Source organism: Homalodisca vitripennis, unplaced genomic scaffold, assembly GCF_021130785.1.
Source record: "Homalodisca vitripennis isolate AUS2020 unplaced genomic scaffold, UT_GWSS_2.1 ScUCBcl_185;HRSCAF=1536, whole genome shotgun sequence".
Classification (NCBI taxonomy): Eukaryota; Metazoa; Arthropoda; class Insecta; order Hemiptera; family Cicadellidae; genus Homalodisca; species Homalodisca vitripennis.
Genome location: NW_025776302.1, coordinates 82,804 through 101,827, shown reverse-complemented (window position 1 = coordinate 101,827; position 19,024 = coordinate 82,804). Strand labels below are relative to the sequence as shown.

General features: G+C 37.6%; 1 protein-coding gene across 1 annotated transcript in view; it reads left to right on the top strand.

Annotated features, from left to right (window-relative positions):
• LOC124370444 (39S ribosomal protein L39, mitochondrial-like) overlaps nucleotides 1–18,195 on the top strand; it is a 28,016-nt gene extending 9,821 nt beyond the window's left edge. Inside the window, exons 6-8 of the mRNA XM_046828728.1 lie at nucleotides 4,488–4,559; nucleotides 10,623–10,670; nucleotides 18,068–18,195. Coding sequence (XP_046684684.1) covers nucleotides 4,488–4,559; nucleotides 10,623–10,670; nucleotides 18,068–18,133 — 186 coding nt within the window. The 3' untranslated portion in view covers nucleotides 18,134–18,195. The remainder of the gene's footprint in view (nucleotides 1–4,487; nucleotides 4,560–10,622; nucleotides 10,671–18,067) is intronic.
• Nucleotides 18,196–19,024: the final 829 nt, after the last annotated feature.

Sequence of the window (19,024 nt, the reverse complement as noted above, 5' to 3'; positions counted from 1 at the left end):
AATCTTATAGCGTAATTTTAGTTAACCCTTTGAGGTCTCGATAAAAATTGCTTCTCAGGTCGTATTTAATTTCTGTTAGTTTACAGTTTCTTTGACAATACACAAATGCAATTTTTAAATCCCTTTTTCTTACACTTTTTTATTTTTTTCTCTTTACATATCAATGTAAATAACCAAAAAAGAATATTTACATTATTTTATAGTATTTTTTTAAAACTTTAAGTAACATTTAAAAAATATAAAAAAGAAGTATAAAAATATAAAAACATAATTTTTATTTTTTTATACATATGTAATAAACCAAAATTACATGAATACAGGTGAAAAGGCACTAGGATCTCATCAGATACATGTTATTCATTATATTATATTATATATATATAATACATTATATATATTATAATTTTGCCTTGGTCCAGCCCTAGGCCTACTTTGGGTAATGTCTAGGTCTTCCTCTTAGTCTACTAGTTTGTAGCCTAGGCCTACCTCTATTATTTGCATCTCCTTGTCCTACTTCTATCACATTATCCACGAATTGATCAAATTCTTCCCCTTCATTACCAAGTTTCCAATCAAAACACATCACTTTCGTCGTCTAGGTTACCGTCATTTACCACAATGTTTTCAGAAGAATTTTCACTATGATTCAACTCACAATCACTATCACGGTCTTCTTCAATAATCTTTTGTTCATTTTGGATATTAATTTCACTGAAAATACTATTACAATCATCTAATTCATCTAATATTTCGTCATCGTCAATAAAACTTGTACTTGGACCAGCCATATTTGTAAACACGACGCAAGTGCAGACGTCAGTTGTCTTCTATTTTCACTTCTAATGCCTCCTATATCGTGAATAAAGATCAACGTAGCATTCACGTAACCAAAATAGAAGTCCAAAGTACCGAATAACTCAAATACCGAACAGCAATAGGTTAGAAATGGCCAAATAAGCAGTGACATTATCCGGTCGACCTATTGTCGACATGCAAGCGTTCAGCGAAACTGCCGCGGTCAACCTATAGTCGACGACCGATTGCAAAGGGTTAAGTTTAAATCAATTGAGAAACACAGTGGCGTTGGACCTTAGGTACAAATTTTCTGAAGATTGTTGACGTTTCAATTTTCTACCCGTGATATTGCTATAAAGGTATTACTACATTGAGGTTTTATTAATTTTTTACATTCATCATTAACTGAATGTAACAACGAATGTAAAACAAAGTTTTAAAATTTTTCTGTTAACATTTTTATAAATAAAAATCATGTCACTCTCTGAACCTAAATAAAATTTTATTGTATACATTTGTAAATTCTTGAGAATTTTCCTACATAATCACCATTTGAATTAAGGCACTTATACCATGTCAGAAGCTATCTTTTTAGAATCTGCTGCCTGTGATTCAAACCATTGATTAACATTGTCAAGAGTCTGGTGTAAGGCAAAATTCCATGTAATACCTATCTTTCACAATTGGCATGGTTGATAAGTTATTATACAGTCAATGAATTTGTTACCAATTTTGTTATAATCTTTAAAAAAAATTACAAGTACAGTAGAGTCCCGCCGATCCGAACCCCGCCAATCCGAAAATCCGCCTAATCCGAACACGGCTAGGAGAAAATATAAAATTGCTAAAAAGGCAGGAAAATAAATTAAAACCAGTTATTATAGTAAAACGTAAGTTTTATTTCTCAAAGCATTTACTTACTGACATATAGAAACTGAAATTACATTTGAAAAACGTTAGATGATACATACATTGTACGGAATTTATACTGTTAATAAATGAAACATAGTACTGTACTGTACTGTATTTATAATGTACAAACCCCTACGCAAGGCTTAGCAAATAATTTGTACTTTAACTTGGACACAATAAGGGATAAAAACGTAAAACAAAACACTGCAAAACCCAACACTTTCTTAAGACCTAAAGTCAGTGATCTTCTTTTGACGCAACACACTAAAACGAATGGACGATGCAATGTTTCGCCAACGCCGAATGAACATTACGTCATTGGGAGTAGCAGCGGCATGTTGCTCGACGTAGCGTAGAGCGAGGTCAAAGGCACTTGCAGCTGCGCTGTGTGGAACAATATCGGTAGTTTGGGCGTCTCCCTCATCCTCACTGCTACATGAGTCATCAGCTGGGACTCCTTGCACCTGTGCCACGATGTCTTCGTCTGTGTACTCCTCGAAGCCTTTGTCATCTACAGCCGTCCACTCATCAACACACTCCTTCTCTACATTTTCGCATCCCGGTATTTTTTTTACAAGAGGAAGAAGTTCGCATTCATTTACCGGTGGAACAACCTCTTCAACAAACTGCAGATCAGGCCAAAGATTTTTCCAAGATTTCTGCAGAGCTCCTACGCTTGTGTTCTCCCAAGCCTCTGCCACCCAGAAAATTACATCTTTGATCGTGATTTTCTTAAGCTTTTGGAGAATTGTGAGGTCTTCATTTTCCTCAAGCAGGCTTCGGAGCAGCTTTTTCCGATAATTTTGCTTCAACGCTTGTAGAACTCCTTGGTCCATTGGTTGTATGATCGAAGTAACGTTCGGTGGTAGAAAAATGGCTTTTATATCACCAATAACCAGCTCTAAGTCATCCGGATGGGACGGAGCGTTATCTATGAGTAACAACGCTCTATCAGGCAGTCCATTTTCTTCATTGTAGGCTCTCACGTTGGGCACAAATTGTTTCTCAAACCATTCTTGAAACAAAGCACGATCCATCCAAGCTTTCTTTTGGTTTTTATAGTAAACCGGCAGAGCGTTCATATTCATGTTTTTAAAACATCGAGGTTTTTTGGATTTACCGATAACCATCAAAGGTATCTTATTGGTGGCGGAAGCGTTGCTGCATGCTAATACGGTTAGTCGTTGCTTATCCATTTTAAATCCTGGAGCGGACTTTTCTTCTCTTGAAGCTAGGCTCTTTGTTGGCAACGCTTTGAAATTTAGCCCCGTTTCATCAGCGTTGTACACTTGCTGGGGTGAGTAGGAGGATGTAATTTCTTTGAACTCCTGAAGATACTCTGCGGCTGCGTTGCTGTCTGCAGACATCTTTTCGCCAGTTACAGTCAGTTGCCTGATACCGTGCCTTTTTTTCCACCGATCTAAAAAACCGCAACTAGCCGAAAATGACGGATCGCCTCCCATAAGGATGTTTAGTAGAAGCGCCTTTTCTTTAATAAGAGGGCCGGTAATGGGAATGCCTTTTTTGTCTCTCTCGAGAAAACCACAAGTAAAGTGCTTCATCGAGTTTGTCATACGATGACACAGTAGTAGTTTGACGTTTTTCTAGAGTGTTTTCACTTGTAACAGAGCAAAATTGTTCGATTTTTGCCCGCTTCTTTTTCCAGCCACTGATCGTCGCTTAACCGACACCAAATTCAATTGAAAGTTGAGTAGCACTTTCACCATTGTCTAGTCTTTTGAGAACTTCGAGTTTTTCTTTTAACGTACACGAGTTGTGTTTACGTTTACTAGCCATAATGATATCGGATATACGCACAGAGCAGAGCAAAGAACAAACAAAACTGCAAACCACAAACTACAGAATACACAGTAAGAGCACGTGCTGCGCGTATGGAAGATTGCACTAAACTGTCGTCTCGCCACTCGTCACCGGGGTGGGTGGTGGAGGGGATAGGGGTGAGGTAGTGGCAGTCCAATAGTTTTGCGCGCCACACTGTTTCAAGGTCACCGACCAACTCGCCCCGCCCACCACAGACAGGTGGCTTCTACTAGATTCATTACGCACAAACAATGGCACTCAGTTTCGACCACGCGATGTTACCGTATAAAGACAGGAAGTTGTAATATTATTATTACGTTTAATACGTACTTACTATTGTTTATTGCATTTGATTATTGTATACATTTAATTGTTTTAAAACCACGTAAATTGCACTTGAAAGTTGATAAATGGTACTATTTAACAAAAATCCGCCTAGTCCGAATTTCCCGTCAATCCGAACAAGGTTCGGTCCCAATTAGTTCGGATTGGCGGGACTCTACTGTATCTATTTTTTGGATTTGGAACCCACCTATCACACAATTTGTAGTAATCAGGATTTTTTATAACAATTTCATGCTCTAAACTCCGTGAAATTTGGAGAAAATAGCTGAAAAGCTCCAGTAACATTAAATTATTTTTAATGGTTGCTTTTTATCACAAGTTCATGTCAAAAGACTACTGCTGTGGTCTCCAACGTGAACATTGGTGCAGATATTTTTGTAATAAGAACACCATTCTCTCACCCATTATTCCTTTTCTTAGTGTAGGGCTCTGACCCCACCCACCACCAGCACTCATATTGTGAAACAGACAAAGCTAGTTCATAATTCTACCACCATCGGTTGTTTAAAATGTACATGATGGTGTTATATTCTAGTACGTTCTTCAAAATGATATCAGTTCATCATGTTGCCAAAGATGAAGAAGCTAGTATTCTATCATGGAATGTGTTGCAGGTACACAAGCTGGACAGTGAACTGGAGAACATGTACAGGTTTCAAGGAGTGTCCATTCCAGCAGAGATCAGAGTAAGTAATTATGAATTTATTTGTAATTACATATATTTATAACAAATTTGAACCGGTTTTCCAAACAAAAAGGTTAAGTAAACTTTATAATTTAATGTCATTAAATTCAGTATTATGCAGCTACTTCAAATCTAACAATTCTACCAAGGGAATTAGTATTTAAGTACAGTAGAGTCCCGGTAATCCGAGGTGAATGGGACCGAATGTACCTCGAATTGTGAAGAACTCGAATTATACGGAACAATTTGAGAAAAATTGGGTTATAATTAGAACTGAAGGCAAACAAAAGAAATATGCTTTTATTACAAATACCAGCATTAAGAAATTACTTACAGAGGTCCAAAGATGCAATGTTTACTTAAAAAAACTGTCTAGAGTTTTTTGTTTCACCACACTACAGCGTTTGCGGGCAGCCATGTCTCTCCACCGCCGAAGCAATAACGTGTCTGCCCCTGTCGCCTCTGCTTGCTGCTCTATGTAGTGCAGGGCTGCATCCAGTGCTGCGTAGCCGTCGCTGTGAGTCATTGCCGGAGTCTGTCTCCTGCACACTTTCTTCTTCCTCACTCCCGTCAGCTGTCATGTCTGTGATCATCTCAACTATGGTGTCGTCTGTTGTCTCTAACTGTTCGTCCCTACTCATCCACTCTCCAATATCAGTTTGATTTGTCCCATTGCAACCAGGAAGTTTGTTTATTAAATTTATTAACGGTAGATCGTCATCTTCATCTTAATTTTCAATTTTACACACTCCGATTTTCTTCTATGATTTCTGGATTGTTTCTGGTTTAATTTCGCTCCAAGCTTCAGCGATCCAATAAATTACATCCTCGATTGTGACTTTTTTCAGGAAATCTTTTATGGTTGCCTCTCCTTCAATTGTTTGAAACATTGATTGCAACAAACGGCGTCTGTACTTTTTTTTCAAAGTTTCAAGTACGCCTTTTTCCATAGGCTGAATGAGGCTGGTCACGTTCGGTGGCAAAAACATCGTGCGTTTGCCATCGCATTGCAGTTCCCCTTCATCTGGGTGTGATCCTGCGTTATCAAGTGTTAAGATGGCTTTAGAGGGTAGGTTGCTTTTCTTCAAAAACTTTTTGGTTTCAGGAACAAATTCACTAAAAAATTAAATTTTCACTTTTAATAAGATTTTTTAACTGATCAGGTGTTAAATTTTCACTTTTAATAAGATTTTTTAACTTTTCACAGAACTGAACAACTGCCTCGGAATCCGCCAAAAGTTTCTCCCCACAAATTTCTAACTGCCTCACGCCATATTGTTTTATTCAACGGTCAAGCCATCCTACACTTGCTGTAAAATCTTCCTCACCTTCATTGATTTCATTGCGAAAGTACAATGCCTTTTCCTGTAAAATAGGTCCGGAAATAGGACAACCTTTGTTTCTTTGTTGAGAAAACCATAAAAATAGGGCCTCGCTAGTTTTTTCATACTCTGCTTTCTTCATAGACTTCCACTCATTAGTACACTTTTCCAAGCACTTTTCTGATGCAAATTTTTCAATTTTATCGCGATTCCTTCGCCAGTCACCAACTGTCACTTCACCTACTCTGTACTCTGCAGCTAATTTTTTTAACGTTTCACCTTTATCAAGTCTTTTAAGAGCTTCTAGTTTTGTTTTTATCGGTACAAATTTTCTTTTACTTTTTGAACTCATAGTTCACTGTACAATGAACACATAAACACTTCAGAAAATACTTTTTTACTAAAACTTAATATTTAGACAACAAGTACTGTACGTTGTAAATAACAGACAGGTAAGTGCACTGCGATCGTAATCTAGAACAACCGTACCGTAGTCGAACGTGATGAGCAACGGACTGATTTATTTTTAGACAATAAGGAGCGCGATGTTCCGTGGCCTTGACAATAGGGTGGGGGTGGGGCGGTGCAAATGAAGTGGCACTGATGAGTTAGGCTGCCGGCTTCTCCAAGTAGCCTAGCACTCAGTTTACAGACATGCGCTCGAGTGTGTTGTACAAATATGTCAATATCACATTTTATTTTTTTTACATGCGTTGGCTCGGATTTAACGGAACCTCGGGCTATCGAGACTCGAACTATCGGGACTCTACTGTATTGCATTCTGAAATTTAATTTTTTATTCTTTTGTATGTAAAACGAAGAATGATTGCCTTTTTTATTCTTTGTTGTAAATCCATTGTCAATCTAATTGTGATAGCTTTGCCATTGTATGTACTGATAATATATAGTGAAGGCTCGGATACCTTGTTTATGAAACAAGAATAGAAAAAAACACGAAGATTAAATTTAAGTGGTTCCATTAAAATATTTTGGATTGATTGCTCGTCAGGAGCTAAATTGAAATAAATTTACAGTCTTCAATTAATGTAATAAATTCTCCTCAGAGTTTGGGTTTTCACTAATGAAGAAGATAAAGAAGTGTTTACTCATTTATTCTTTATTGAACATATTCTTAGAAAACAGTACAATCATCAGATTTTATTTTGTTACATCAGGTTTGAAAGTTCTGTTTAAAAATTCATTTATCGTGTAAAATGGATGGTCTTGAAGCCAGAGTTTTAGTTTGTGTCCAAACTGCAGCCGGTCTTTCCTCTTCAGTTCTAGTGGGAGGGCGTTCCACAGCTTTGCTCCGACATACGTTGGTTTCTTCTCCGTGGACGCTAGGCGGTGAGTTGGAAGATGCTAGTTTGCAGCATGCCGAGTGTTGTAGTCATGTTGCTGTGCTCCAGTCATCACTTCATCGGGTGATTTCAGGTGTACGTAGGTCACAGCTTCTAGGATGTATAGGTTGACCACAGTGAGAATCTTCAGTTCTTGAAAGGCTTGCCTGCATGATTCTCTTGTGCATAGGCTTGCAAGGATCAGAATTGCTCTCTTTTGGTGTATTAGGACCCGTTGCAGGTTGCCTAGTGTGGTACCTTCCCAGACTGCTATACCGTATCGAAGATGTGATTCGTAGAGAGCATAGTATGCAGTTTTAGCTGTTTCTAGGTCGCTGATATGTTTCATCCTGCGGATCACATACAGTCCTGCGCTAAGCCTTTTACAGAGGTTGTCAATGTGGTGTGTCCACATCAGAGAGTCATCTATTGTCACTCTGAGATACTTTGAAGTGCTGATTTCCTCCAGTTCAGGCAGTCCTCCTACAGTATCTTTGTGTCTTCCAAAGAATAGCTGTTTTGTTTTTGTCTCGTTTACAACAAGGTCATTGCCATGGCAATATTGCACTGCCATATTAACAGCCGTGTAAGCAGCTATCTCTAGCTCGTCTTGATTCATTTTCCCGAGCAGACGCACAGTATCATCAGCATACATCAGTGTACTGCTGAAATCCTCCATGTACTGAGGAAAATCGTTTGTGTAGAGGATAAAGAGGACTGGTCCAAGAACAGAGCCTTGCGGCACTCATGATGGCTTGTAGTCCTGAGCATATTTGGCGTGTAACTCCTTTGGCTGTGTATTTCACTTCTGTTATCTGGCTTCGTCCTGTGAGATAGCTTCGGAACCATTCCAGGGATTGTCCTCGTATTCCAAGCGTAGCTAGTTTTGATAGCAGGTGGTCGTGGCTAAGGCAGTCGAAGGCTTTGCTGTAGTCAAGGAATATGGCTGTGGAAGTGTTTCCATCTTCGAGTTGATCAGCTAAAAACTCTACCAGACTTATCAAAGCAGTTGTAGTTGATCTACCTGGTAAGAAACCGTGTTGATGTGGAGTCAAAAGTTGATTCATTGATAAATGTTCTAAAATCCTATTAAGAACAAGCTTTTCAATTACTTTAGAGAAGGTTGGTATCAATGATATAGGGCGGTAGTTTGCAGGTTGTGTGGTGGGTCCTTGTTTGTATTTGAGGTAGACTTTAGCTATTTTTAATGCAGATGGGAATATTCCTCGGCTAAATGAACTATTGATAATTTCTGTTAAGGGATCGACAAGCTCCTCTTTGCAGATTTTCAGGAGTCTTGTAGAGACATTATTGTAACCGGTAGAGGTTTTTACCTTCAATGATGGAATGAGTTTAGTAATTTCCTCTCTGTTTGTTGGTTGAAGTATCAAAGTTGGGACATTGAAATTTTCTGCTGGTGTTATTTTCTGTAAATTAGTGTGTCCATTCAGTTGAATGGTTTCGTGGGCTATATTGGTAAAGAATGTGTTAAGGTGATCGGCAATCAGTTTTGGTTCCTGTACATGTTTTCCGTGGATATCCAGTGCTAAAGGTAGGGACTTCTCATCTTTTCATTTCCTTTCAGAATTTATAATTTGCCAAAGAGTTTTTGATTTGTTACCTGACCTTGACACTGTTTCGCATGGTCTTGTTTCCTAAGGAGTTTCAGCCTCAAGTCATAGTCTTTTTTGAGCCGTGACATTGTCAATTTGTCATTTTCACTTCCTGATATATTGTACCTTTCTTGTGCTTCGAGAAACTGTCTTTTCATGTGTATTGCAATTTGGTCAGTCAATGTGTATTTGTGTTTTTAATTTTATACCTGATTAATGGACATGTAGAGTCTATCGAGTTTAGGAGTATTTTTTGAAAATTGTTGTATGTTTCTTCTATGTCCTTTGTATGGTAGACTGTTGACCAGTCTTGCTGGCTAAGATAATATTTCAGGTGAAGTAGATTCCGTTCACACATATTTCTTTGTTCGATAGTGGGCGGTGGAGGTGATTTTCTATTACAGTTGATTGTGCAGAGTTGACCTGTGTGGTCTGATATCCCAGTGTTGACTATTTCTACATTGAGGTCCTCGAGCGTAATATTGGTACAGACACAATCAATTGACGTTGCTGAAGTTGGCGTTATTCTTGTTGGTGGCAGGTCTAGTCTCTGGATATCATGTCCGCTCAACATATTCCTCATCAGAGTGTATTCATGATTTTTTGTTATACTGTCAATGTTAACATCCCCCATGATGATTATTGGATTGTTTGTTGGAATAATTTCTAAGACATCTGAGACTATCTCCAGACTAGCTTCGATGTTTCCCTGATTCCTGTAAATTCCAACAAGAAAAATGCAGCATTTTCCAAGTTTCACTCTAACTGCCGCTACTTCACAGACCAGTTCCTCACAGAGATCATGCGTGTTGTGTATTTCAACATCATCTTTCAAGTGGGTTTTGCAGAAAATAGCTACTCCCCCTTTGCGATAACGCTCTCTGCTGAATTCTGCAGCTAACACATATCCTATTAGCCTTGTGTTTCCAATTATTTCCTTATTTTGTCCATGTCCATTTACTTCATTTTGATTCTGTAAAAAAGGTCTTGGAAAAATTGTTGACTCAATAGTTTTATTGATCATTTTATTTAACACCAGCATGTTGTAAAATTGACAGGCATTTACAATACTAGTTAGTTCCTAAATCAATGTTTTTTTTCTAAATAATGTAAGTTCATGATTTTGAACTAGATCAGACCGTGCAGTCAAATGGTGGCTGCATCTGAATCTCCACTTCTATACCCTTGTGTCCAATACTTCTGGAATAAACAAATTTCATCAAACTGTTACGATAAACAAAATTTTCTCTTTCCTTTAAATAAAGCAGACTCATTTCCTTTTAAGTCTTATTCTACCCCTCTTCATGGTCCACTGGCCTGTACAAGGGTCTTAACAGATAAATTAAGAGGGAGAGTTGGTACAGTACAAGGTACTGATAAAAATTGTAACGGTCACAGACAGGACTTGATTCTGCGCTATCTCTCACTCGGATCCAAAATCCGGCGTCTTAAAATAATGTTCATTGACACTCCCAAAGAAAATTAAATATACAATATATGAAATATACGTACATTTGTCTTCATTCATCTGTTTTGCAGACAACACGTAAATCAAGCAGACAGTATGTGAGGTAGATATGGCAATACTGCCTCAAATGTCATCAGATTATTTTAGTGCACTCTCCTCTAGTTTATACCATGTTAAGTGTTTTGAACTAGTTATGTGATTAAAATGACTTAAATATTTTATAAAAGCATTTAATCTAACAACTAACACTACTGTTTGTCTATGACATCGAAAAGCTCGTACGTCATACATGGTTTAATCCCTAAATACCTTTGTTTACAGATAAACCATTTCGCATACTCTATCCTGGAAGAGAGAGCCTCAAAACTGGTAAGATTTAAAGCACACTATACCATACTAACTTTGATAATTTTTTTCCTACAACTTTGATAAAAAGGTTATGTGTGAATTACAGTCCTACACGTTATATCCGGATATACATCCACCTCTTATATTCGGTCTGGTAACAAATGATAAAACGTTTGTAACTGTAAGCCTTGCAAGTTAGGGATGCCATATGAACAAGCTCAATAACTTTATCCCACACGTCGGCGATGCAGCATGGTCTGGAGAGGGATGTGGGTTTGTTTTTCTTACGATGACCTCACTGGTTTCGACGTATTTTTAGAAAAAATTACCTTTGTAAAACTGATATTACTGCAGTTGAGTGAGCTTTTGAATGTGTGCTGGTGGGATAATTACTTTTTATTTGTTTAACACTTTCAGCCCCAAGCCTAAACTGCATTGTATCACTTACAGCCCAAGTAAGTTTGGCGATCTTGAGCTCAGCCCCATTAGTATCAGTCTGACTCACACTTGTTTACTGTTTTCTTTTGCCTGTGAGGCATGTAGACTCACATCTGCATTAGAAATACATTGTTTATTTGGATGCTTGGGTCTTTGGGCTCACAAGGCAGTAGTGGGACGCTGATTCCCAAACAGTTGGCCATCCTGACAGTGATGGGAAAAATATGCTGTGAAAGTTGGCGACACTGCATAGAGTATGAACAACAACTGACTGCTAACCTCTAATTCGTATATTGTGGTTGTTTTTGTGTGAAGTTTATAAACCATTTTTATGAGTAAAAAAATGGATGAAAAATCTCAGATCAGATGAAATTAGGCGTGAAGTGGCGAATTCAGTAGTAGTGAAAGTGAACTTAGTATTTTCAAAAATCTCTGTGATTCAGAAGATCCGTCCGTTCATTTGTCTGACCTTGATTATGGCAGTGATAGTGATCAAAACCAAAGTGATAACGAGCCTGATGGTGTACAAAATATTTGTGAACAGCCTCCTAATAATGATATTGCCCTACCTGGTGAGGATGAAATTTTCCTAACTCCTGAAGACGATGTAATTGTGTGGCAGAATGTTAAGGGTGCTTTGAATGAATTTATATTCTCTCCTTCCGAACCACCGGGGGTAACTAAGGCAGCCAGTGACAAGATAAGTACTAACAAACCTTTTGAATTTTATTCCTTATTTGTTGATGATGAGGTGTTAGATTTGTTGGTTACTGAGACCAATAAATATGCAGAACAGTGCATAGTACAAGCTATTGTACAGGGCAAATCGTATCCAAAGTTAGTTTCATGGAAAGACATTTCAAAAGATGAATTGCTTACATTTTTAGGCTTAGTACTATGGATGGGTCTTGTGAAAAAAACCAAAGCTGCGTGACTACTGGAGTTCCAATCCTCTTTATCAAAATTCTATATGTAAAGTTATGTCTTGCAACAGATTTACAGCAATTCTTTCCATGTTACATGTTGCTGACAACAAAATGATACCAGTAAATGACAAGCTTGGTAAAATACGGCTAATTATCAATATGCTAAATAGGAAATTTCAAGCAGCAATGAATCCTGATGAGGAGATCTGTATTGATGAATCAATGATTCCTTTTCGAGGTAGGATACATTTTCGCCAATATGTCCCAAGCAAACGCCATAGGTATGGATTGAAACTATTTAACCCATTAAAGCCCAAAACTTTTTTTTCTCAAAATACTTTATTCACTATAAAAAATCAATTATTCCTTATCTAATTTACACTAATATGACCAAAAAAATATTTATTTTAAACATTTTGGTACTTTTTTAACATGGGTCGTTAACGACCCGTTGGGAGTAAGGCCTTAGTAAAACACAATAAAGTGTATATAGTGGAGACTTTATTTACAAACACATTTGAAAGACATGTTTATTATACAAATGATTACTCTTTGTGGAAATCTGCAAAACAGGTATCATGCAGTGGGACCTCACATCGTTTGCACGCTTTTACAGTTTTACTTTTACATAGAACATACCTTCTTCTACTTTGACCTGTCACTATAAGATAACCTCCATGGTCACTACGGAGTGGGTTTGAAGCCCTCTTCAGTGCTCTTGTTGGGCCAGTTGCTTTAGGAGCGCGTCCAAATTTTTTAAGTAAAGCCTGGACCACACTTCTTCGGAAACTGAGACTGTCCAAAGTAACTCCTTGAGAGCGAGCCAGAAACCAAGAGCCAAGAAACCAAGCTCATCACAGCATCAAAAAGCCAGAGAACGATTGGGATATACCACCGTTTTCCACGAACGCCTATCCTGTAGTTCGATATATTATTGTCCATTAGATCGACACCTCCCATATTCCTGTTGTATTGCGCAATACGATATGGCTGAGGAATGGAAACTTTCTTTCTTTCTGTCACTGAATATCTCTTAGCTTCACCAAGAGGAGCCACACCATGCTCATTTGACAATAGTGTGTCAACACTGTTATCTTTCCAAGCGACAGCTGCTATGTTATCTGACTTATCAATGTAGCTTTCAAATGACCCTCTTTCACGAATAGACATCATTTTCTTGTCATTTAAAGGGCATTTCTCTGTTCGGTTTGCCCGGACGGTACCTGTGCAGTCATTGCCAATTCGTTCATCACCTAATTCAATTGGTGTATCTTCATTGTTTTCAATTACTTCGAATTGAATCTCTGCCTCGGCTTGGAGCTGACGACGGCACACTCGGTCTGGGTCATTAGAATCTTCCTCTCCAGATTCTTCATCTGTGATATTGTGAGGGTCATCATTGTCGGGAGGACAGCTGCGGTGTATTCTGACGCAGTGTCTTCCAAGGCTTCTAAGATCTCAGCTAGCGTAAGCGGACTGTCGATCCTGAAATAACCCAAAAGTTAAAAATAAAATAAAACATTTTCTGTTGAAAAAGCAGATAACATAAATGTTAATAATGTTTTATGTATAATGTGTATACATATTGATTTTCAATTTACCACCGTGTGCTTTTTACTTAGAAACTTGAAAAAAGATTCAATGCTAGGTTTGAGGTTAGGCCTATGCTACAGTATGGGCTTGGTCCCAACAGGTCGTTTTCGACCCACTAATAGTTTGTCATGTAATAGTAAAAAGTCAGTAAGTTTCGTGAATCTCACTAATAAACATTTTGTTTACTACATATATTGATAGTAATATTCACTTATTAGATATGTTTTAAAAGGACATGGTATGTATAAAACTAACCTGTGAAGTGGAGCAGACATGATGTATTGTGCAACTCTCAATGTAGCAGACTGCGATTAGTAGTAAGGGTGGCGGAAGAGGCCCCAAACCTTTTCTCAAGGTCAATAGACTAGTACACTCTCGGACAAAAACATCACAGACGGAATAGTACGCTTTACTACAAAATGGTTTACACGTATTTAGATGGGTCGAAAACGACCCGTTGGGCTTTAATGGGTTAAGCTATGCCTAAAAGGTGGTTACACATGGAACATGAAATTATATGCTGGTAAAGAACGTGTTGCATGAGGAAATGCAGTTTCCGAAATCACAATAATGGAGCTGGTTGAGCCGTTACTCGATGTTGGCCGTACATTGTACACAGACGACTATTACACTAGTGTTCATCTAACCCACTTATTAAATAATAGAAACACACATCTTGTTGGCACACTGCGTAAAAAATGAATCCAAAAGTTGTTGAAGAAGCTAATTTGAAAAAAGGTGACATGATTATCAAAGAAAGTAATACTGGTATTATATGTGGTAAATGAAAAGATAAAAGGGATGTATTATTCTTTACTTTGAAATCATTGCCTGAAATGGTGGAGGTTCAAACGACTGGTGTTACAATGAAACCTTCCACAGTTTTAGATTACAATGGTGTGAAGTCCTACATTGACGTTTCCGATCAACTTGCCTCTTACGGAACAGGTGTTAGGCGTGGAGTAAAGTGGTATAGGAAAGTGCTATTTGAACTTCTCACAAACACTGCTGTTGTTAACGCTCACTCAGTATACAAGAGTACAGTTTTTCAACCGATGGACTTTGTAGCATTTCGGGAAAATCTTGCAAACCTATTTAGTTGTGAAAAACAATGAAAATGACCGTGAAAATGCTCCTAATAACAGAGGTGGAGCCCATAAACTAACTGAGCTTCCAGATTTGCGAAGGGGGTCGATGCCAGTCGTGCTACAAGCAACTATCTGCTACTTTAGGGCACAATGAAGCATCAAGAAAGTGTCTTCAAGTCAAAACTTTCTGCCCAGGCTGTCCGCAACAAAAATTTATGTGTAAAAATTGTTTTTTTTAAATTCATAGATTATCATCAAAATATTAGGGACAATGTGCTTTTATAAGCCTAAAATATTTTATTACCACCGTAAAAAAGTAACAAATAAAATACATTTTATTTGTTTTGACACATTATTCTACCCAATAAATAAAATTCATATTAGCTTGTAGCTCTTGTAGTGACTTACCTAACCTTACCTAATTTACTAAAACAATAAATAAGGTTAGGTTAGGTCTACTGCATAGGCTACAACAATGTTTGGTTTTATAGGTTATCTAATACTTGGTTGAAATGATATACCAGCCTTTATTTGTTGATATCCAGTTCAAGTAGTGTGAGTCAAATTGATACACATGGGCTACGAAGAAGAATAAAAAGAATAACATTTCCTTCCCACCCCACATGTATCATTCTGACTCACAGATTCCATACAGCTAATTTAGATGACTAGGAAGCAAAGTAATGACACATTATTGATTCTGGGAATCTTTTCTTTGTTTTTGAGGCATAAAATCCTTTGGTCTTTACATAACCTTGACCACTTTTAGGTTGGGCTGGAGCGTGAGTCAAAATAATACACACGGGTCTTTGGGCCAAACTTAATGTGAGTCAAATATATACACATGGGGCTGAAAGTGTTAAAAACTCAAGATAAACAATTTTTAAAATCGTACATTACTGAATATTTTATTTTTTCTAAAATAAATTTGTATTTACTATATAGACTTGAATGATATTTAATTTTAGATTCTTAAACTAAATTAAAAATATCTGGTACATTAGCGTAGTTTTAAAATAGAATATTTGTTGTGTCATAAATTTATAAGTAATGAAATTTTGGCACAGTTTCGTATTTATGTAGTATTATCAAAAAGTTAACCGCAACTTCTGTAATGTATTTGCTATAACTAACTTATAGCTTTTAACGTATTCAGCCTACTCTGTCACCAAGTTAGATCAGTTATGACAGGTTACACTGTACACTTAGATTCCTGAAATTGGTATAAAGGTTTGTTTCCACTATGCCTCTTTGCAACTTGATGAACGCACAAAGTTACTTGCAATGTCCAATGGTTCCAGAAGCAGTTGCTCGGCTCGTCGTAAGTTGACTCATGTGCTCTCCAACATTAACGGGAAGCATCGTTCAATGATCACGTTTCTGTAGCAGTTCAGTGTGTCTACCTTTCTCTAGGGGCATGATGGAAACTAACCTTAAACAATCTCTATCGAACGATTTGAGATTCACCGATTATGTTTAATTGGTTTAACTTACAAAATGTATAAGGCTTATTTAACCTGTTGAGGAGTAGTCAAAAGTGGTTCCAAAAGAGTTTGATCCCAAAAGGGTAATAACGGTTTCAACAATCCGTCATGTACTTGTTGAAATAATCAATATTATGGCTGTTTATGTTCTCTAGTGGCGTTCTTTTGTTCTTTTTTGACTGGGAAACATTCAATGTAATTATTGCTGTAGGGTGCTGACCCCCGACAAAATATATAATCACAGCTTTGCCGCCAAATTGTCCAGTCATTGTATTGCACCAACTCCTTTATAGGCTATTCTCAGTTATTGTACTGGAGTGAGTATGACAGTTTTGTGAATACTGGAGTAAAATGAGTGATTATCTTGACTAAAATGATCTTATTAGGTTACATGCACTAAAAAACCCTCTTCATGCTCTTTTATGAGTGAGCATAGAAGAAAAACCTGCCTATGAGTGCACTGATTGTGAATTTACGTGTTTTTTTTTTGTTTCTCTTAGGACAAGAAGCTTATAAATTGCACTTAGTCCTGTAAAAACCTTTGCGCTGCTTCCGGAGTGACAGGATATTCAGGATAGGCAAGGTTAGGGAGTAGGGGCCCCCTCCTGTTGAGATCCATGAGGAAGAATTAGGGCACTACATCTCAAAGTCATGTCTCCCCGGAAGAAGGGGAGGCCAGCTCTGAACCAGCCTCTCCAGTCAAAGTAGGCAGGGGGTGGCACACCCTAGTTGAGGTTAACAGGAACCTCTGAGGTTAGGGAACAAACCCCACCAACTCCAACAGTCATCTTCCACAGTAGACTAGACCTATCGAATTGCCCATGAACCCCAGAATCTCAACATTTGCGGTTAGTGATGTGCCGCTACTGGACATCCATAAGGTTGCCCAGATTGAAGTGGCTCATCGGTTTTTTGCTGTGCCCAGTGGTGGGTTCAACTGGTAGGTATTAACCATCCAGAAGTGATCCCTGCTGGGTTGAATTTACGTGTTACATTATCATGATTTACCAAAATTATAAAAAAGTACAGTTTTATCACCTAGATGGTGCAAATAAGGCATTATTTTGGTATTTTATAGTATTTCAATACATTTTGAATGAATACAACTATTAAGTGTTCTTTACTCACTGGAGTCCATTAATGATAACGTTGCTTACTCTAGTAGACACTAGGTAGGTTGACGGTTATAGCCTTCACCTACTCCTCAACAGGTTAAAAACCTAGTACCATTTCAGATTTTGACATTTTTTTCATTCTACTGCATTTTTCACAGTTTTGCTTGATAAAGTACCATTGGCAAAGCTGAGAATACTTAATTAATGTGTGTCAGTGTATTTTTTCAGTGAATACTGCAGTTGCCAAGCATTTATTTATTTTTTGTCCACATTAATATACTGTTTGCACTGGTGCTGATGTTGAGATGTTCCTTGGTTACTTTTTGCCATCCCCGTTTGATAGTTGGTAGGTTGAAAAGGTGACAACGTATATGGGTCATATATTAATGTAGCAGTGGTATCCCTGTTTGGTTAGGTCAAGAAATGTTTTTTTTTTTGTATAGGCTATAGGGGAAAAATATTTTATACGGAACAATTAATAAAATTAACAACCCTGCAAATTTGGAATGAATCTTTGTGGGGGTAAAAATCTTAATTGGGGTCTGTGGAAATTTTTGTATTTGAAATTGCTTGTACTCAAAACAAAAATTTTGATAAAGATCACCAGGCCAGGGAAAGTTGTTAATTTCACAACTGCGGCCTTCGATAAATGTTAAAAAAGTAAGTGTTGTTGACAATTATCCTCTTTCATCTTATTGATAAAACATGTTCTGTCGGACATACTTTTATTCTTTCTCTTTCTTGTATCACTTACTAATGTTCGTCATGTTCCAGAATCCTGCAAGAGTCCCCGCAGCCTTGGAATCCCCACCACTGAAGCAGTCGGCAGAAGCCACCTAGCAGTACTCAGTCTAGATCCTGGAGTGATTACTTTTTATAAGTTTAATAAAATGTATATATAACCAGTGTGTTGTTTGTTTGAAAACCATCACACAGAAATTTAGCAATGTTCATGATACAGAGTGGAATTAAGTAATGTTCCCATAATTATTCTCAGAATATTAGCTGACTGAAAACAAAACTTTGAGGTCAGTTACATTTCTATCGGGTTCTGGTTCTGGAATCGTTGATATAAATCGTATATCGGGTACTTATGCTTGAAGCAATCCAAAAAAATCTTTGTACCCATGTGTTGCGTTTTGGACAATTATGGTTTTGTAAAACTTATGTAGGTACAAAAAGATGTGGCTAAAATTAGCACATTGAATGTGACAGACACTGATTGTATCCATTCAGTTTCACTGTATGGACCCACAGTGAAGATGTTAATTAGTACACTTACCTATGCTCATCAGTAAGGTAACATGGTGTAATGGAGCGTTGGGCCCATAACAACACTTTAACCCATTGAGGTAAACACATGTGGACTTTTGACATTACACTGTTCATGTAGTTCACCGTATTTCCAGTAGACATCCTGGGTACGTCTCTTACTGTTTAGATGTTAACCAAATAAATAATTTCATTTTCATACTGTGGCTAACCTGTTTAAAAAAATATGTTGTGTCTGTTTTGCTGCTGATCAGCTGATAGCTCATCTTGTACACTGTGTTCTCTAAGTGTTTGTTTACATTATGTGTAATGATGGTGTGTTCTTCCCTTGTCAGAATCAACAATGTGACTGTTGGGTTCCTGGTCATGAGGAGATCCCTAGGAATGAAAGAGCTGATGCCCTGGCCAATCGGGGCTCAGCGTTAGTTATGACGGGTCCACAACCATTCTGCAGTATTT